Below are 21861 nucleotides of genomic sequence, written 5' to 3' on the forward strand. Positions count from 1 at the left end.
AAATCCTGTCGCTCCATGTTACCTTTTTACAGGACACATCAGACCTTTTGGTTTAATACAACATATGACTATTTCTTAAATATAAATCTGAGTTTCTTGATGATGGGGGCCGAGATCCAATAAAAAAAATATCTGCAAAACTTTTCATGTGATGTCTATTTAGCACAACTTTAAAGACAATATCCTGGAGCTTCATTAGGGTCACTTTTCTTTTTTCCTAAATTTAGAAAACATGCAGAACAACAACATCAGTCCATAAAAAAGTGAAGATAAAAGAAAAATTCGTAGTAAAATAATTTCCAACTAAGCATTTTAGTCATGTTGGAAAGTCTGAACGCTCTTTAAGAGGCATGTTTTATTTCTAAAATTCAGTGTAATACTATTCAAATTCTATCAAATCAAGGAAATAACTTATTTTTTTTCATTTCTTTCGCTGTTTTTTTTTCAAATGAACAGGTTAATCTTAAAGGACATCCTGCACAGAAGCAGCTGGAGGTCAGGCAGGATCACAGCAGATCCTCTGGACCTTGAATGTTTCCTCTTTGCCAAAAAACAAACACAACAACAACAAAAAAAACGTCATCAGGACAAGTGTTTCCAAAAACTGGATAAGAGTTTTATTGATAATTGAATTACATTTCTCTTTTATACATATTTCATAAATGATACAGGATTTTACATTTTTCTTTTTTGCCAACATTACAGCATCTTATGTCAACTGAAGAAAACAAACACAAAAGAGGTCAGAATGAAGGACGAGACCTTTTCCATCCTAAGTCTGCTTCACTCTTTGGGCCGTTTAAAGGTGCCTTAAAGCAAGTGCAAGGCAAAAATAATTAGAACCAAAATAACAGAACAACAATATTAATGGGACTTTGGAGAAGAGGTCTGAGGTGTGCCCCGACACGAGTCTTCAAGTGACGGAGGGTGGTGTTTCCATCCGTTTCTGAAGGTGGGTGAAGCGTGAGGAGGGGCGGGGCTTTGGTGGTAAACACGACGGGGCGGGGTTCGAGCAGTTTGTTGGCTGGGGTATAAATCACATGGGTCAGGGCGGAGTCTTTAGACGGCGCCCTGACCACCGCCCTTTTTAACGACTAAAACCTCTACAAACGACGCTCTTAAATTATCTTTGCAGTTATTTTAATAAATCTTTTTTTTTTCTTTTTTACATAACTTCTCATGTAAACATACATTCATGCAACACCCTCTTTAGGATAAATTTCCCTATATTTGATATATTTCGTCTTTGAAAAGTAAAGAGAAAAAAAAGGCAATAATGGATTTCAAAGTAAGATAAGAAAAGACGATGGTGGACAGATGTGTTGAGGAGAAAAATGCAGAGGGGGGGACCAAAGGTCTGCGGGTTTGATTCACAACAAAGTCGACTTCTGATCATTCAGACAGAGCCTCCATTTGCAAATACATGGAGTTTTCCTGCATTTGAAACTGAAATGCTGTTCCTGCAGGGCCAGATCCTGTCTGATAACCTGCAGGTAAACATGCCGATCTCTTCCACGGCATCCAGCCACACCAGTTCTACGTCATCTTGAACTTTAGACAAGCTCCCTTTGGGTCAGTGCACCTCCCCTCTGCAGAGGCAGTCAAAAATAACCGGTCTAGGAGACGTGTTTCTCCTCTTTTTGGAGTGATAAAAGGGGCTGGCGAAAAAGGCCACCAATCCTCAACATGAACAGAAAATGACGCGAGGTGGACAAAGGTTGACTTGAAAACAAAAAACAAAAAGAAGACAGATATGGCTTTGAGTGGGTCTTAAAAGATATGTGGAGGAAACTGTGGCAAACAAATGTGCCCCATCAAGTACAAAAGTTGCAATAATGCTCCTAAACATTCATAAGTTTCTACAGAGGGCACACCACAGCATGCAGTCTACCCTGGCTTGCAACTGAGGGAGCAGGGAGAGGAGGTTCTCGTCTTTTTCCGGTTGTAGTGTTTCTTTAAGCAAATAAAAACATCCTTCTCCTTCTGCGAGAAAAGCCGCTCTTGGATAAAGGAGCAGAGCATGCTCAGGGGTTTCTGTGAGCCTGCGGTTATCGTCTTTAGTTTGCAGCAAACTTGGATTTTTGTCCGACATTCAGCTCCAGAGAAAGACATTTCCCACCTGATTTGATGTCAGCTCTGGTTTTCCCGCCTCCGGAGCCGTCCGTCCGAGCGGGACGCAGCTCCTGAGCCGTTTTAAAAAACACGTCGGACTGTGAACGCTTTCAGTGTAAGGCCCTCTGTGGCGGCAGACGGTTTGGACAGGACGGAAATGACTCTATGCTGAAATGGTATTCCTAAGAGAGCTCCCCCCCGCTGCAAAAGAAAACTAGCTTCTGGTCATCCATTTATTTGATTGTATATATTTATATTTATACTTTTTTTGTATTTTCTCATAACAAATATACTATGGCTTTCAAAATAAAAAGTGCCAAAATATTGTTTTTTTCCTTTTTTTTCGGAATAAAAGAACACAGTGATGTTGTTGTCGGTAGGACTGTCAGACTGCCCCTCAAGATGTCAACAGGAAGAGGAAAGCAGAGATTCCTGCATCCCGCCGGCGAGATATGCTCCTGACGGAGGTCGCACAGGGAAGGACTTTCACCTGGAGGAGGCGCGGCTCAAAGGAGGCGTGGCGGGCGGCAGAGTTCCAGGGAATATCATGGGAAACCCAAGTATCCTTGGAGGTTCGGCTTGGGTCAGAACTTCCCGGTAAACGTGTCCGAGCCACGGCTGCGTGTTTGCCAAAAGGCTGGTGACTGTGTCCCACAAACACACTCGCTCAGCTCGATGCTGCTGTGTGGCGTCATCATCATCATCGTCCTCTTCATCCTTCAGCTGTGAGACGTGTTCAGTTTCTCTCACCATCCTTTTCTTTTGAAAAATCTTCCGATTCCAACTGAAATATTCAGCCCAGAGAGTAAAAAAAAAAAAAAAAAAAAAAATTGGACAAAAGAAAAAAGAAAGAGCTAAATTTTAAACTCAGGAACAGGAGGGGGGGGGTAGTAGGGTTATAAGGCGAGGACATGGTGGCAGAAAGAAAGAAAGAAGGAAATTACAAAAAAAGCAAGAAAAAGAAAAGGAAATTAAGAGCTTGGACAGGAGGAAGCAGCTCTTTCCGTCAATTTTTTGTTTCGGATAGCTGCTGAATTGGGAGCTGGAGCTGGAGGGGGTCCCGTAGACGCTTCAGATCCAACTCCACCTGCGGACGCAGAGGAAATGAAAAGGTATGGGTGGAGAGGCGAAGGCACAACAGAATCAAAAAGAGAGAGATGTACCTCAGCGATGTCGTCCTTCAGCTTGTTGTACTTCTCGATGTCGAAGCGTGTTCTCTTCACCCCCTTGTGGAAGAACAGCAGATACTGTCTGTCTCTGGCGTCTGGGTAAACGTACTCCTGCAGGGTTTAGAGACGGAAACAATAACGTTAAGAAGAATCCACATCTTAGGGTGGAGTAAGAAAAAAAACAAAAACGAGGAATATCTTTCAGGGTTTCAACAAAGTTAAATTTAAGACAAAATCCATTCTGACGAAAAAAAATTTGTAATGTGGCATTTTTCTCATGATGGAGGGGATCATGTGGAGCAAAAAAGTATTTAGTCAGCTGCAAAATGTGCAAGTTCTCCCACTTGAAAATATGAGAGAGGCCTGTAATTTTCAACCTCAACTACGAGATACAAAGTGGGGAAAAAATAATCCAGAAAATCATCACGATGCGATTTTTTCCAACACCCGTCGTTTGCAGTGGAAGGGAAACAAACGGTCGGCGTCTGCTTTCGCTCACATGCGATTCGATTACCTGGATCCCCTTTGTGCCACGTTTATCAGGTCTTTCACCAAACCGTATATAAGGATTTCCACCAAGGCAAGGCAAGGCAAGGCAAGTTTATTTGTATAGCACAATTCGTACACAAAGTAATTCAAGGTGCTTCACAAAACAGAAAAATGCATTAAAATCACAAAACATCATAGAAATAATCAACGTAAAATTTACTTTAAAAGAAAAGAAAAAAAAAATTTTGAAAAGTGATTTAAAAATACAGGAAGGAAAGGAAAGAAAAGTGCAGATAGGACCTTTCAGTCATTTACACGGCTAAACAGAAATGTTTTAAGTCTAGATGGTTCTGGTCAAGACTCGAGCAGCAGCATTCTGGATGTACTGAAGATGTTTTACAGCTCAGTTGGTTTTATTTACTATGAGTAATCTCTATTTTTCAAGCCATTTGTCTATGAATTTGCACTTTTCCATTTTCCTGCATTGATGAGCGTAAAATAATTGGCCACCTGAGGAAAAAAATGACTTATGACCAGTTTACGACTTTAAGACATGGTGCATGGTGTTTTATTGTTTATTTTAATGTATCTTATTGTTTAGTGATTTTATGTATATTTGATTTTATGTTCAGCCCTTTGGTTGCTTTTGCTTTTATGAGTCTTACACAAATAATAAAACTGATTGAATGATTGATTCCTGGGAAAGTTTTTATTTTTTTCGTGACAAAAAGTAAAAAAAAAAAAAAAGTAGGGACACATTTAGGAATTTAGGACAATTTCATGAATTAAAAGCGGATCAAATCAGGATCTGGAGCCATTCTGTCTTAGAGTTTTTCTGAAAGTTTCTTTGTCCGATCAAGTAGAAATTCATAAAACAAAATGTGCAAATCCATAATAAAATTATATTTATGTGTTTAAAAAAACATTGTTATAAATGAATACAAGTCGCAGCAAACATAGAAAATAGCCTTACCTGACGTGTAAGAACAAAGTAGGCATACATGGCCATGGCGGTGCCATAGGTAATGAAATAGGTGACCGGCTCCATGATATCCCAGGAATACTCCCACCAGGTCAGCCGGGCCAGGATGCCAAACTGGGTGGCCATGTACGCCATGCCCCCCCAGAGCACCCATGTGGTGCGTCGCTCTGCCTTCTTACTCAGCTCCTCCCTCACCTGCACACACCAAGACAGTCATGCTTTCCAAGGGGATCAACTCCAGACAAATAAAAATATATACATGCAAAGTGATTCTAAAGAAGCCAAAAGGGCCAAAGTGATGCACGTAAATGGAAGTTAAGCTAAAAATATTGTCTATTTTATGCTAAAATAACAGAATCAGCCCTTAAAGAAACTTTTCCTAAAGATCTTCAACTTAAAGCCAAAAAGCTGTGGATTTATTGATTATTTTGTGTTCCAGAGCCCCAAAAACCCACTTTGACATGACAGAGTTTTGGCCCAATGAGCTGAAAGTACATAAGAAGAGGTTTGAGAAACTGAAAAAGTACTGTTTTTACAACAATTTAAACCCATTTTAGACATTATGATCTATTGGTTCTGAGCTTCCTGTGACTGGGGTTCTCAGACTCTTCATCATATTCTTCATTTTGACTCTGATGCTACTGCAGAAACATTTGACTGTACTGCAGATTTTCTCTTTGACCATCTACCCATAATGCTCCAGGGATGGAACAGCTTCCAGCTCTTCCTCTGATCACACCTTTGCTAATCGTCATCGTCTAGATTGACTAAAAGTTCAGGAGGTATTTGTTCTTCTTCTGTTTATTTGCTCCCTTCAATGAGGACTACTGCAATACTTTAACATATTCAGTCCAACATAAGTCCACACATCTTCATGACTGGAAAGGAGCAGTGAGACGAATGAAATTCTTAGTTTTTTTCTATCTAAATATTAAAGTTTAACAGAAAAAGAAGTAAAAATGAGAGACTACCTTCTGCACCAAACAACACTACATTTCTTACATAAAACCTTATTGGAGCAACTTTTCAGAACTTTTTCTTGTCTTTCCAAACTTAATTCCATAATTTTCCCCAAGCAAAATAAAAGCATGTTTGCCTTAAAGTTGTGTGAAGAACTTCAAACTTTAAATCATATTTGGACTGACTGGACGAACTGTCTGCTGCTGAGGTGTCGCATCATGAGAACGCCGTAAATGGGGGAAAGAAGTTAAAAAATAAAAAAAAAAGTTTAATTCATTTTAGATCTTTGCAGATGCATGCAAGCTTTTAATTATTTTTACTTATTTAACCAAGGACGTTTTATCTTGAGCAGCTTCAAATGAACTTTTAGTAGATTTCCATGTGCAAAAAAGCCTATTTTTGAAAACCTACTGCTGTTACTAAAGCCTTAGTCACAACTGCCCTCATGAGTGGATTAGTGGGCATAGAATGGGCAAACCTGTTCTGGGCATGTCCAGGGGTTGCACAAACTATCAAGGCTGTAAACCTGTCAGAGAAAATGTTAATGCACATTTTTTCCTACACGAATGCTGCAGGCGACAGGTTGCAGTGAAGACTTATACAAGCCCAAGCCACATGCACCTGTACAGGTGCATGAAAATGGAACGTACCATTGTCGTGTGTGTGGTAAGTGTATTGTGTAGTTGTGTGAGTTGGAGGCACTTATGGTGTACGGTTGATCCTGTCGTATGGCGCCCTTACGACACACTTTAGTCGCTAGTGAGGTGCGAGTCCTGGCTCCCCACTGACTGTGCCCAAATACTGCAAATGTGTGCACGTGACACGTGCATGTAGGATGCCCGTAAAGTGCCCACACAAGCCACTGTGATGGTCTAATTTCCTCTTTTCTGCTAACACTTATCACGTGAACAGCACTTAACGGGCCTCTTGTGCTGTGCACTGGATTTGAGGGGTGAAGAAATGAGTACGACACGCCTGTGTTATATGTTCTACAATTGTTTGCTACAGCGTGTTGTCTGCCGCATACCTATTAAAAAAATTGCGCATGAACATCGTCCTTTACAGGTTTGCACATTTCTCGCCAGGGGCAGTTGTGTCTATAAGGCTTTAATTAGGTGGTTTTGTTTCGCCTGTTCTTGGATCTCTGGGCAGAAACTGGTACCGGACCTTTTCTAAGGGGCGAAGTTGAGAGTTGAGGTCCTCCAGTCGCAGAATCAGTTCGCGTTCTTTGCCGAGTTGGTGCTCCTCGATGCGCAGCGTGGTGTAGAGCTGCTGCACCAGGAACTTGACGTCATTCAACCTCTCTGCCTCCTCATTGGGCAGGACCTCTGAGCGGGGAAGACGAGAGGCAAACGGATATTGAGATAACGCAACTGACAAGGAGCAGGCAGGGCCCTCCCCTCCGCTGGTGCTCACCTCTCCTGGGGGGCCGCACCAGATGTGTGGTGTCATTGATGACGAGCTTGAAGTCATCCAGCAGGAGGATGTCTATGCCGGTGGAGGAGGCAACCCGTGCTCCATCTGTGGAGAGGCAGACGGCTGATGGGTTTCCACTTCAAACTCCCCTCACCTCTCACCATAATCAGGCTTGTTGTCGTCTGATTATCATGAGAGGCAAAAGCAGAAACACAAGTGGACGTTTCGGCATAATGAGCAGCGAGCAGAGCGATGCAGAAAGTGGCGTTAAAAACCTTCTTCACTCCAGTGTTGTGTTGGTGCTCATACCCATGGAGTAGATGGCTACTCTGTCGATGCCTCTGTCCTCCGCCTGGAGCTGTTGCAGGAAAACCCCCACACAGTCGCTCAGAGGCTTGAGGGTGAACTGACAGCGCTCTCGCCGGGACGGCAAACTGACTGAGATGACTGGCAGCCCATTCTGGTAGACCACCGTCACCTCTGCAGACAACAGGGAGACAAAAGAGAGCAGTTTGAGGCTGCAAGATGGGAGAACTCTCCAGAGAGGGATTCAAATACAACAGAACTATTATCCAGCTGCTCAAATAAATAAATAAGGACAAAAACTAACTTTTGATTCTACAAAAACATATTTAAAAAAAATGCCTTTAAAAGTTATATTAAAGAATTGGTAAAGAAGAACACAATATGAGTGAGATTAAAGTCGCTTTTTCCCACTGCCTTTAAGCAATTTATCAAACTATTTGATTGATCGTTAAATTCAATAGATTTAATGTGTATGCTGTATGTATAAGGACAAATGTGCCTAAATTAAAAATCAATTATAATGTCAGGACAATAGTGTCATCTTCTTGTATTTATCCTAAATAGATTTGATATTTCTTTCCTCTTGTTATTAATGAAATTACTTGAAATAAACCAATCAATCGATCATCAAATCAATCGGGTCTCAACTGAGGATTTCTTTGAGATCCATTTTCTCCTAACGACGTGATACTAACTATACTGTAATTGAGGCAACAAACATTTGGATTCTTCCAAATTCCTCCATTTTTTATTAAAAACGTGTCACTCTGAAACCCCTCTGGGTGAAACCTGAGCAGGTAGAGCCGATCCGCTTCTGCATAAAAGTGGTTTTGGAAAGTCTGCACACCTGCAGCCATTCACTTGCAAATCACCCAGGGTTAAAGACCCACTTCAATGATAATCCTATTTTTTGGTGTTTAAAACCTGCCTTTTTCTGATGATGGAGGACAAGTAAAGCAAATTAAGGCCATGGGGGTCACACTTTTTGATATACTTCTAAGGAACCAGACCACTGGGAACGCTTTGATCAAAAGATGATCAGAGTAGGATTTTAAGATGTATTTCATTTGGAAGGTACATCAGCATTAATCTATTAGTAGTTTGCAAAACAAACATGAAGATTTAGTGATGTGCGATATTTCGTGTCCCTTTAATTAAAATAAACGAAATAACGCCCCTGCAGCTGGACGTAGTGTAGTTAGGAATTATCCTGAAAGAATTTCAAAGCAAACAACCCGTCCATCTGCTTTGTTGGCGTCCTCCTAGTTCTGCTTTCAAGGATGGGGAGGGGGTATAACAGCTGTTACTGGGTAACAAGAGGGGGATCTCAGAGCAGCCAAGAAAATTACACACCCATTAGCTGCTTTTGTGCTCGTCATAATGTATTCATAAGGCTGGTATTGCATCAATGCTGGTCCCGAACCAAACGATGGTTGTTATGAAGTTGCACAGCTTCTGCCTGATTGTCCTTCTGAATGGCCTGCAGTGACAGAGCCATGAATCAACGCAGAGAGAAGGTGATCCACGCTGAATCCAGAAAACGCCGCCCGCAGCCAAAGAGCCACTGCAGTGAATCAGCAGATCTCTGCAGGACCTCCGGCAGGGAGGTGAGGGATCATCCGCCGGCCACCCCACCTCTCCTGGAAGGTTTTGGTGGGTTTGCATCCGTCACTCCTGTTAGTTATCAGAGATCCTTCGCACACTTTTAAAACTCACTTAAAAATTGAGTTCCTTCCAACCACCTCTGCTCTCCATCACCAGCGAGCAGATGCTACATGAGACATATTCCATAATAATGACCACTGGGTGCTCACTAAAAACGATCAATGAGGCGTCTCTTTCTGGTCAAAATCACATTTGTCCCATGCAGTTTGCAGAAGCTGATAAAGTTGTATTTTTGTGTTGTTGGAAGGGATCCCCTCAGTGTGAAGAAGGGCAGGACTTACCTTCAGGAGCAGCAGAAGAACACAACAGTCTCTGGCCATGCCATGAGGGGGCGCCCCTCCAAACCTGCAGAGAGGAACAGACAGTAATTGTAGAGCTCCCCCCTTCAAGCACTCTCATTTTACAAGTTCTAGATTTCCCGCTGGGGTAAGTGAGGCACTCAGAAACTCGACACGACCCTAATCTGCCCCATTTACTTTCCTCGAGTGGCAGGATTACTCACAAAACGGTTTTCACTTGGTGACAACGCTCCTGTTTGCAGAGCTGAGCCACACCCAAGGAGGCAAGATTAGACGACTGCGGCTGCGCAGTCGCGGAAATCCATTTCACAAAGCTTCCCGTGTCCCGTTTTAACATGGCCCAAAAACAAAAACCACAGAGGGACACACAGAGAACAGGCAGCCAAAAGTATCAGCGCGGTTTCCTGCACAGATCCTGCATTTGTTCAGATCCAAAAACTCTTGCATTCATGCATTCTGTTCTAATGTGAGCGCTTGTTGTGCTTAGGTTGATTCAAGACGGCCAGACGTTCCTGCCCAATTCAAAGAAAAAAGCTGCTTCCTCCGAAGAAAAAAGGGAAACCCTCTTTCCTGCTGAATAATTCTCATAACAGAGATCAGAAACAGGACATCCCGCTGCTTCAAAACACATCTGTCAGCTTGACACTCGGCTCACAACAAGTCTGTACACAGCTGGAGAATGCCTCCACGCAGGGCCAGAGGAACATGCATGCATCCTCCTGTCTGCACGCTTTCACTGCAGAGGCACTCAGGCTCCGAGCAGCCTGTCAGTCAGGCGGGAAATGTGTCTGCCAATTAGAAGACAGATGTCTAATTCGAACGGACAAAGCCGGCGTCGAAAAGAGGAGACGACGACAGGATAAACGATGGAAACGCTGACAGTTACCTGCTGCCTAAACTGCAAGTCTGGGAGCTACAAGGAAGCGGCAGCGGCGTGTTGCTGATGCAGCACACTGGTGTGCAAGCTTTAAATGAGAGCTGCTGTCTCCAGTACAGGCCAAGTATTGACTATGCTTGGCCTGTATGGTGTGCTGAGATGGGGCTTTTTAGCCGCCTTGGAATATCTGCACAGTTTGCAGGGATCTGCTCATCTGTGCTCCGCTGCCGCTTGAAGCCAAGAAGGGAAAAGGTTTGATGGTGAGACTCTCAAAGTCCAAATCATCCGACCCTGACGTCAGGATGCACATCCGTCTGTGAATGAAAGCTTGAATCACGCATGCATGTGTGAAGGAAAGCCTCACTCCATCCCCCTCGGCACACCGCCACCTAAATGCGGCCTGAAATATTTAACAGCAGTCAATACCACAGCAACCTTGGAATCAATGTCACACAGATAAGAGAGGGAAAGACACAAACACGCCGGCTTTGTGAGACGGACAGATGAGCTGGCTGGAGGAGGAGGAGGAAGGAGGAGGTGTGACGAGGAGCAGCAGGGGAGCGGTGGAAATAATGAGGGCTTGAGTAACGGCGGGAGTCACGAGTACTTTTCTAACCAACTGTACCCCACAGCAGAGGATCCCTCCCTGCTGAAACGTGACTCGTGTCAAGAGATGGAGGCAAACGAGAGAAAGGAAAAAAGAAAAAAAAGAGGAGGAACTGAAAACAAAAAGGAGGGGTTTGAGATGAGAAACCATTGAAGGAAAAAGCCAGGAGGACTGCTGATCACTGCAGTAAAGGATTCCCTCGTCCACAAGGGGGGTTGCCCCTAGAATTCACCCTCCCTCCTCCTCCTCCTCCTCCATCCATGCAATTTGCACTGAATCTTGATGTGCTGGTTCTTCTATCGAGTGTCATCTGCAATGCGCCTTCACTTCCTCGCCATTTCATCAACTCCCGCCTGTGCGTCGGTGCAATTTCCTTCAATTAAGACTTTAAAGCCATCACGTCTGGTGAGCAGAAACCTAGCAGACAAAAAGCTCCCTTTGTAGCCGTGCCGGCTGCACGCCACCCGCCCCCCCGCACGCCCACGCCAACCTGCTGGCGTGTTACTTAACACCAAGTGTTAAATGCGTGTTTGATCCGCACCTTTCCGTGCAAAAATAAGCTTGGAGTGAGAATGCTGAAGATTCGTCAAAGCAGCAACACATCCGTGTGCAACGCCACGCGCTCATAAACTGTCAGCCGAGGAGCGAGGATCCTGTTCACCGTCAGGAGAGAGGAAAAATTATTCTACCAGTGACAACATGTTTCATGCCGTTTGGCGGGAATTTCTAACAATTCCCATCGAATTCATACATTTTCATGTTCTTCCAGCCAGCCGTTTGGCTGAACCCACCTGGGGGCTTTTGGATCCAAATGCTGATCTATTCTCACTTATTTTGTCTGATCTATGATGCCAAAGTTAATAATGTGAAGCTGGAGTCCTACATTAGAGTAATAAACTATCAATTCAGGGTTCAGCTGCAAATCATTGAGAGTTTTTGTGTGTGTGTTGTCTGAGACTAATGTGAGCTCAAAAGATCATTTCTAATGATTTAGAATCCGATGCTTTTTTATATTTAACTTATCGATGTCTTTTTAAACTTTGTGAAAAGGCTCCGAATGAATCCGATTTTTGTTTTTTACTCTTACTATGATAAACTGTCCAAACATCCTAGCTTTAGGTAATAATGAGCAGACTACTAACCATTCCTTTGATACAGGCCTTACATTGATTTATTGTAGGAATAAACTTCATTTTTCCGACATAATTCAACTTTTGGGGCGATCTTTATCCTTTTACTATAACCAAACAGAAGAGACAACACTTTTATGTTCCTGTCAGGTTTGAAACTGAAAATAACTGGAGCCAGGTGAGTTCCCCCAGTGACCACTGGGGGAGTTTATTCAAAAGAAACTTAAATTTTCTCAAAGCAAAACAAAATGCATTAAAAAACACTTGTTTTGATGCTTTTTTGTCTTGGTGGTTAAACTTAAAGACCCGCTGTGATGAAAATGGGGGTCATCATATACATCATATACATGATTTTTCTAATTTACATAATCTCCATATATTTTAGATCACTGATCTGCATTTGCCATGTTGATTTCTAAAATAGTTATGTCTATTTTTTACACAATAATTAAGTAATTCATCTTTGTCATGTGCTTTATTGATACCTAAGGATTCTTAATTCAGTCTGACAAAAGTTATTAACCGGATAATGATAAATCATGTAATCAAATGGTTACGGCAGAACAGCGGTGGCATTATATTAGTTCACTATCTTCCACTCCCTTTCAAGCAATATTTAATTTTATGTCTAATTATCTTAAGTTTGATACATCATTCCATCATACTCCTGGGTGGTGGTGGGGTGCTCGTCTGGGGCTGTGGGCGTCCCTCTCCGGTGGGGCCCTGCGTTGGGCTCTTCCGGCGCGGCGGGGGGCTGCTTTCCTGGCTGGGCTGGGGCGGCGCTCTCTTTCCCTCTGCGCCTCCCTGCTCTCTGGCTCTGGGGGCCTCGCGGCGGTCCTGCTGGCCCTGGCCTGGGTGGCGGTCTTGGTCGCCCGGGGGGCGGTTGTTCCCTGCCTGTTCCCGTGTGGCGTTGGGGGAATTCCGGCTGCCGCTGCTGCTGCGGCGGGGGTGTGGGTGTGGGGGTGGCTGGGCGCTCCTCCTCCTTCTTTTCACATTCCATCATCCATTTTAGAAGAACATAAACACTCACCTGAGCACAGGTGTTGGCTCACCTTTGCACTAATAGGTTGCATGATTGAATGAATGAAAGATTTTACACTAGTTGGTTTAAAGGCATAGGTATGCGTTCGTGAACACTATCTGTTTTGTGTGCATGTTGACATGTGGACATTTTTGCGGCTAGCAGGTGTGTTGATAATATTTGAGTGTGTGTGAACAGGCCCCGCCCTTTTTGTACTACGTTTGAACCGTACCGTAACGATAAACAACCAGTAAGTCTGTCTGCTCTATGCTGCTTCATGGTCTTACCCCCCTTCCCCTCCTATTATCACCCTCCTACCCCCCCCTCTCTCTAACGTCCCTCTCTCTACTTCCCCTCTTTCCTTTTCCGTCCGGTCCAACACCAAAGATTTTCAAACATGATTGAAATTAATAAAGTTTGGCCTCAATTACAAAAGGGGTTTATTCAGACATACCTTTGGTTTGTCTGAAGATGAATAACCCCTCTTGTTAAAATAAAATATGTCCAACACAAGAGGCCCTCAGCTCTCATCTGTTTGCCTAGCTGTTGGACAGGACAAGTTAAAAAAAAAAAAAAAAAAAAAAAAAAAAAAGTTTGATACATCATTGTATGAATGTATAACTGATGATTGTAAGGTTTGTTGTGTATTATTCTTATTTGTTTGTTTGAAACAAACCATTTCAAATAAATAAAAAAATCAAATCAAATTGATGACAAATTAAGCTTGAAATTGCATTTCTACGCATTTCTTTATTCAAATCGTTGTGAATCTGGAGTAGACGAAAAAATACAGTTTGAAAAAGAACCTAATTGTGACGTAGAAAATACGCTTGGGGGGCCACAAGCTCCCCGCTCCGCTCCATTCTGATGCAGGACGACGGTAATGTTGGGTTGGGGGTGAGAGGGGCTGTAAGCTAGTAGAAGAGCGTGGTTTGAAGATGGCAAAAAGTGGCTCGAAATAGGCCATAAACACACAGAATCACACGACCACACAGTCTGTCTAAATACGCAGTCACTGCTAACAGGATCCTGAGCAACAGATGCTGACAGAGAGACGGGATTTCCAAAACTTCTGTCACTTTTCTCTGTGGTTTTCAGCCACATGACACACTTGTCAAAGGACGCAAATCTTACCCAGTGTTGAAGTGTCAAAAGCATCCTTTAGGTATCGCTTCACAAAAGAATCAGGACATTTGACTGAAGGACTCTAAATTTCCTTTTATTCATCTACCATGGTGCATGGTGTTTGTCCTTTATTAGTCCTTGACAGACCCCTTTTCTTACCCTCACCCCCTCGCCTATGTAAAACTAGGACACTTCTATCCCTCCCACGGGCCAAAAGTTAACATTGCTGCTGACTCCACTTGAAGGTCCATTTTATTCAATAAAGCATTCAATTTATGGACTAGTAAACTGAAGAGAAGAAAAATGAACATTTGGCCACGAAAACACCTTCTGAAAGGAATAAACCTGAAAGATGACTTCATTCCTTTAATCTGCTGGAGCTCTCTGGATTTGTGTTTCTGCTTTATGACCCTTTTATAGCTCACATTAAGAGGCTGCTGACCAACACAGACAGTAAAAGATGAAGTTTTTTTTATTCATAAAAACTTTTTCAGCACAAGATGGCTTGGATTGATCGAAAACTTCAGTTACTGAGCAGCAATAGTACAAATGAACCAAATAACAGACTGGAAATAGCTCAACATTACTAGGACCCAAGAATCGATTTTGTGAAAAATCGTGATACACACATACGCCGTAGTGTTTACCCCGGCGTGGGGCTTATTCAGCACACTTTGCTCATCAGATAACACAAACGGTGCTAACGTCCACACAACAGTCAGCGGCGTCTCTCCTCCAGCCACTCGACAAGATAACAAACAGAAGCTGCTTTTCCTAAGGACTCTGTTACAAGACTTTAGCAGATATGAAGGCTGCAGTCGCATCCTCATACTAAGTGTTTTCCTCTCATCCACAGAGGGAAGCCATGGGCCCCCCTCCTAATCTGATCCCTCCACTGCAATGCAGGCTGGATAGTGAAAACTATTTTCCTCTGATTAGGCAATAAAACCCAGAGAGATCTAAATGAATCCAGATGAATCCATTTCTCTTTAAGGAACTGCATTTCAGGAATGAGATTTGCTCGTCTGATTTTTCCGGATAAGACCAGCTTTTTGGACATATGGAGCGGTCTGATGGTGGCATCGACACCCACCCCACCTCCTCTCGCTGGGACCAACACCGGTGGAAATGGCTGCATTCTTAAAGAGCAGTGCAGGTTTTTACGCCGGCGACTATGGGACAGACGCCCGCGGCCACCATGCAGAGCTGGGTTCAGCCGAGCGGCAGCACCTGCTACTGAAAAAAGATGCATACACTTAAACGACCCCCTTTGACTTTCCATACAGCAGATGGCACTAGCTGCTTGTGTCAGCTTTAAATTTACTTCAGGAAGACAGATCCTCGCTCGGCTTTTTGCAGATGACATCACTTTTTATGTTTTAGAACTCGCGGTGACCTCACTGGCAATACAGAAGATTGAACCCGATCTTCCTTCTAGTTGAGCGGAGATGACAGAGCCACGGGTCTGTGTGAAGCTGGATGTTTGAAGCTCCTGTCTACCCCAGTAATCAATCATGTCGATCGGAACAGTTCTTACACAGCTTAGTTAAAGCTTAATTAGAACTGTACAGTATCCTCGCTCATCTTCTCCAACACTGGATGTTTGTGCAAAACTGCAAAAAAGAAGCATCTTTTAGAAAAGCTTTATTTATACCTTTGCTTCTTTTTTTGAAGCTTTACTTAACACTAGCTAGTGTGGAAATGTAGTTAACCTTTCTATCTCTGATTTCTGGAGGAACCAGGGTGAAACAACCTGATTTTGGAGATGGACCATCCGGGGATTGTCTGCCCTGGACCAACATTAACCAAGATTTATAGGTTGATTTCTCTGATCAATGTACAGAATCACACATTTCAGTCAAAATAAAAGTTCATTACAACAACAAACATAAACATGTTGGCATAACACTGTTTGATAAAAACTTCTAAACATCTAATTAGCTGAATTGTGATCAGGTTGGAAGATTTATTCTCTATTTTAAGAAAAAAAAAACATTGGTTTTTTTTTTTCAAAACAGACCTTTTTGCCAGAAACGCAAAATGTATCTTAAAGTATGTCCTGCATCATTAAAAAAATGTCACCAGAACATGTTAAAAACACAAATGATGAATCTGTTGTTTGTCTAAATACAAATATTATGCAAAAGCACAGAAAACCATCACCCAAAAAAAACTATTTTAAATGGCTGTATGTGAAAATCTCATTTATTTGTCATAAGATGCTAAATAAAGTCATACAGGATAGAAATTCCACGTCAGATGTTTGCAGCAGAGACGTTCCCTCCATAACGCTAATGACGGCTTCTCTAAAAAGCAGCGATTAATGCCGTATCACGCTGAGAGCCTGCATTATTACTGGGTCACCAGCAATTCGTCTCTCATCAGTGAAGCTTCAGGGCAGAAGATGCTCCACAGTTTTTCAGCTTCATCATTTTTTTTTTTTTTACCATAATCTCTTATTTGACTCCGGTTACAGTCGGATGATCCGTCAGCAATAAAATCTACAGTAAAATGTTTATGCTTTAGATAAATGGTTTTCAATCCTCGGTTTAGCGGCCGTGCTGGTTTGTGACGTTGAAATACATTCCCACAATGCTTGATAAAGAGAGATTTAGTGGAATCTGTGAGGGCCGCTCTGGGCTTGGACATTGTTTCTGCTCTATTTTTACCCCACCGGCACTCTTTGCTCGTTATGTAGCCATCAATGAGCAGCTTCTTGGGCGGATTCTGGAGTCACGAGAAGCATCATCTCGCCACCATGAAGAAGAACAAACAAAAAATGTAACAAAATACTTTACACTGCAAAAAATTACCTTTCACCAAATCGTTTTGTCTAGTTCCTTGTTTAAATATTTAAATATATTAAATATTTCATTTGCTTCCTGGTAGCTTTTCAGTGAGATGTAACGGCTTGTTTTAGGACAATACATCCTGTTGAGTTATTTGATCTCGAAAAACATCTTATTTTAAGCAAAAGCTCTAAAGAAACAAATTGGTTTTACTTTACATGTTAGGATGTTTATTTGTGAATGGTGAGGGGACTCATCTCAAGAGACAGATTTAGGGAAATTTGAAAAGTTTGAATGAAAATGAAAAGTTTACTTTGACTCTGAACAAATACATTTTTAACAACAGGATAGATTTAAGTTACATTTTTAAGACAAAATCATCTCAAAATGTGTAATTCTAGTTTTTAAGATGATTATGGATTTGGAAATAAGAATAGTTGGAATACTTTACTGTATATGGGGGGGGGGTGCATAAATATACCTAATTTTAAGATGTAAACTCTTTTTTGAGCAATAAACACTTTTCTTTTCAGACCATTATGATTATTTACAGCTAATTTCAAGATTAAATTTGATCTTAACAGGGCAGATTTTTCACTTAAAACAATAGAAAAATATGTATTTTTTTAACTTGTTTTGAAAAAGACCTTTTTCCAGTGCATGTGTGTCTCTGAGTTCCTTTTTTTATTCTAAATGATGTATTGCCATATTTTAAGTTTGCTGCCTCGCAGCCGATTTGGAAAGATCCGTAAATCGCATGAACTCTGGACAGACGCGCATGTAAGCTGCGTCCAAAATAAACCCCCTTTTATGCATTAAAACCGACCCTACGGCTTTATGCAGCTTGAAGTAGATCCTTTGAAGTTTTAAAAACTCACCAAAACAACCATTAGCTTTGTAAGAACTGAGGATTTTTTTTGACCACATGATAGGGGACATTTATGAAGAAAATTCATCTTAAAGTTGTATTGCCTAGTGTTTCTGTCTTCAAATTGTTGTGAACAGATGAAAACATGCAGACAATGTGATGTAGGACTACAATTGGCGAGCTACAAGCTCCCTGCTCTGCTCCATTCTGATGCATCCACCTGCAGACAAACAGATCTATGTAGGTCTGTGTTTCCCTCGTCTGAGCTGGAATCTGGATCTAAAATGTACGTCTGGATGGCTCTGACATTGCTCGCCATTTTTTGTTGCACCGGTAATGTAAGGCTGGAAGTTGTGAGGGGCTGTAAGCTAGCTGGAGAGAGTGTAAAACACAGCGATGATGGAAGTGGGGGCCAGTCCTGCTCAGAACTCAGAGGCGAGTTTCTGATGAACTGCAATCGCAACGCAGAAACTATGTCCTAGAAAACGACACAGTTTATTATGATTTTGGCTAAAAACGGGAAACTGGTGATGAAAAAAAAAACACCACTGGGAACGCTTTAAAATAGATCTGAAGATAATCAGAGCGGACTTTAAACATTTCTTTGACAAACTCAACAGCAATTTGTAAAAAAAAAAAATGTTTGCATAGATTTATTTATAATTTTTTAGTCACTATTGTTGAACAATGCATAAATATATGTTTAAATAAATATACATTTATATACATATTTTCATAATTCTCCTTGTAAACTATAAGGATTAAACAATTGTTTATTAAGCAAAACTTAATGATAACTGTTCAATCTTGACGATTAAATTGTTGACTTTTGTATTTTAGATCTTCTCCTCTTTATATTCAATTTTGTTCTTTTTTTTTCCTTTCTTCCATAAAATTGTATTGGTGTGTGACCATGTGAAAATTTCCATCATAGGTAAACCTCAACAAAACGATCCACAAAATCCAGAAAATCACATCACAATCAGACACTTTAATTTTAGAAAAATGGTCAAATGTAACTTCAAAAACTAAACACTATAACAAATAAAATGCTGTCTCCTAACTATCACCGAGGGACACTGTAACACGCATCTTTAATTTAGTTTGTTTTTATTTTAACAGTCTTTGTAGGAATGATAAAAATTTTGTTGTTAAGGTCAATTTGACCCGCATTCATAAACTTTAAAAAAAAAGGATTTTTCTCCTCAGTTAAATATAAATAAAAATCAGAACAAGTATACAAATACTGTATATGCATTTAAAAGGTTAAAGGAATAGGCAAAATAGTAATTCTAAATCTTAATTCATTATTTGAAACAATATTTCATTTAAAAAATAAAAAACACAACAACCTGCAGAAGGAAAATCTGCCCAGCCCACTTAATGGAACAACTGGGAGCGGCGATTTCTGTTTGCGTTCTGGTGAAACAACGAAACAGGTTTGAACAACAAAATAATTCAAGCAGAAGAAAAAAGCAGCGGTTCCCATCAGAACCGGAGGACTCGGCTGACCCGTGTGTCCACTTTTTTATTTTTTCCACTTGCGTGACTTTTTCAACCAAATCTAAAAATCACAGCAGTTGTTGATTTAATCTGACCCACCCTGGTTTTACTGCGAAGCAGAGCAGTTCTGAGAACTCGCTCCGTCTGCCGGCTCCTCTGTGGTCGACAGCAAACACGTGAGCTGCAGACCAACTTCCTCCAGGTCACATTCAGCCACAACCAAACCAGAACCTACAAGGTTTCATTTGGAGCAATACATAAACACATTATTGCCTCTTCCTGCTGCTTCACAGATGAAAACATGACGCCGCTCCGTCTATATCAAATGTTTTTCCAGCTCAGAGGTAATTCTGTAAATAAAGGTGGAATATTTGTCGAGCTTTACCACAACGCGTGCGTTACAGACACCGACATCATCCAGTTCTCACGCTGCATCTTTTATTTATGAAGCAAACCCCGGGAAGGTTTCTTCTGAGAAACGTTTCAAGTGCTTCCCAGCCGCTCTCCACGCCTTCAACAAGCCTTTGACTGCCAAACAATAAAGTCAGTGGAAGGAACTGGTGAGACGGCTCAGGAAGGTTATTTAACCTGCGTTTAACCAGTGGGTGACTCTTGACTTTTGCAATCTTGTTTTTTGTTTTCCAAAAGTTTTCAGGGACGGCAGCAGCAGCTCTGAGCAGCAGTGGTTCCAGGTGGAGGACTTATAATAAAGCAGCTAAAAAATAATAAAATTAAATTAAAAATTATTTGATCTGGAATGTTGTCAAGTTGCTTTATTCTATTTCGCTGAGGCAGGAATCTTTAGGAAATTTAAATGTTTTTAGCACAACTAAGTGTGTGGAACTTCCATTAGCTCCACGATACACCTAACACACAAACGACAATGCTATGTTCCAGCTTTATGATGGTTCTTGAGGTGGCCATGCAAGCCTCAAGGAACTGCAAGACACACCTGCGCTCCCCTAAAGATGATGTCACCCCCCCCCCCACCCCCCCAATACAGGTGCATGTGACTACGGCATTAGTTGTCCATCTTGGATCTCACTGTAGTGACCAGCAACAGGGTTCACTTTCACGTGAATAAAGAGTCTGTTATTTCTAAAGAACACATCTGTTAATGGAAGGACCATCAAACCAGAATGCGCTTGTTACTTCAAAATAAAAGCATCCGGCAAGTTAGTGAAAAGATTAAACAGCAAAAAGGTTAAAGACCCACTCCGATGGAAGTCCTGTTTTTGTTGTTTTTAATATTTTCTTTTTTTATGTATAAGTAAATAAATAAAGAAAATAAGGGTGAAATAGCTTTTCTGAGTGTTTCTTTATTCAAATCATTGTGAATCAGGAGCAGGCAAAAACATTCAGCTTGAAAAAGAGCCTATGAGTGATGATGTAGAAAATATGCTGGGAAGTCCACAGGCTTCCCTCCCTGAGCTCTCGGTGACGGCAAGAGGAAGGGGGGGTGGGGTTGTTCCACGCCGACGGTCCCGACCACAACTCAAGAGGTGAATTTCTAATAAATTCCTGCATCTCTGCAGAAACTATGTTCTGGTTTTTGGATTTTTTTTTATTTTTTTTTTTTGGGGGGGGGGGGGTATGCTTGTAGCTGAAGTTTTAAAATGTTTTTTAAACAAGATTTTTGATACAAATCTGGTTTTTAGACCAAAAAAAAAAAAAGAAAAGAAAAAAGGATTATAAACATGTTACTGGATAAAAAAAAACTAAAGTTTATGCTTTTTTTAAAAAAAGTCTTCAAACTAGATTGAAATATGTATTTACAAACAAAATTGGTTTTGTTTTTTTGCATTTGAAAAAATATTATGTCTACAAACATGATATGAAAGTAAAGAACGATTGAAAATCAAAAAAAATGTGACGTTTTTGGACAATCCTACAACTTTTGCAGATGGTTGACCACTGACGGCCTGAGCTTCACTACAGACAGAAAAAAAGGGTTTTATTGTGCTTCTTCCTTCTAAAAATCCAATTAATTTGATCATTACATCCCCGACAGCTACTGATGTACACGGCCCTTTTGCAAAAGCCAGACTGATAATGTGAAAAGCAGAAACTCCTCCAGTTGTTCTCTCACAAAGAAATTCAAAAGCTCTGACAGCAGCAGACGGCTTTGATAAGATCCTGTAATTATGCAAGTCTGCTGCGCTTCTCGTCAGCAAAAGGTTAGGCTGGGAGATGCGCGGCAGAGATGGACGGCGCTGCTGTTGAAGCGTGTGACCCGATACTGGCGGATCGAGAGATCAGATCTCCACCATCAGCTGTAGACGCCGCTTCCTTGAGAACACGGTCCTTCCAGTCTCGCCAAACTAACCAACACATCCTTGTTAGACGCTTTATTTTTTGTGAACTCAGCTGAAAGTGGATTTGCAATTTAAAAAAAACAACAACAAAAAAGATTATTGCTCAAAGAAAAAACTGATGTGTAAACTCAGAACCCGCTGGTCACAGGGTTGCTGGAGCCTATCCCAGCTGCTCTTGGGCAAAAGAAGGCCTTAACCTGGCCAGGTCGCCAATCTCTCGTTTAATGC

General features: G+C 41.5%; 1 protein-coding gene and 1 long non-coding RNA gene across 3 annotated transcripts in view; one reads left to right on the forward strand and one right to left on the reverse strand.

Annotated features, from left to right (window-relative positions):
- Positions 1–594: 594 nt before the first annotated feature.
- The window catches only part of mcu (mitochondrial calcium uniporter), a 61533-nt gene continuing 40266 nt past the window's right edge, over positions 595–21861 (reverse strand). For both annotated transcript variants that reach the window (XM_011484664.3, XM_004077455.4), the window contains exons 3-9: positions 9381–9444; positions 7438–7608; positions 7129–7233; positions 6880–7040; positions 4744–4947; positions 3276–3392; positions 595–3199 (exon numbers count right to left, since the gene is read on the reverse strand). In XM_011484664.3, coding sequence (XP_011482966.1) covers positions 3119–3199; positions 3276–3392; positions 4744–4947; positions 6880–7040; positions 7129–7233; positions 7438–7608; positions 9381–9444 — 903 coding nt within the window. In that variant the 3' untranslated portion in view covers positions 595–3118. The remainder of the gene's footprint in view (positions 3200–3275; positions 3393–4743; positions 4948–6879; positions 7041–7128; positions 7234–7437; positions 7609–9380; positions 9445–21861) is intronic.
- On the forward strand, positions 3135–10985 carry LOC105355823. The gene is made up of 3 exons (XR_910155.3): positions 3135–3224; positions 9347–9525; positions 9641–10985. It is a non-coding gene; the product is annotated as an uncharacterized LOC105355823 (long non-coding RNA).

The sequence above is a fragment of the Oryzias latipes genome, chromosome 15 (genome assembly GCF_002234675.1).
Source record: "Oryzias latipes chromosome 15, ASM223467v1".
Taxonomy (NCBI): domain Eukaryota; kingdom Metazoa; phylum Chordata; class Actinopteri; order Beloniformes; family Adrianichthyidae; genus Oryzias; species Oryzias latipes.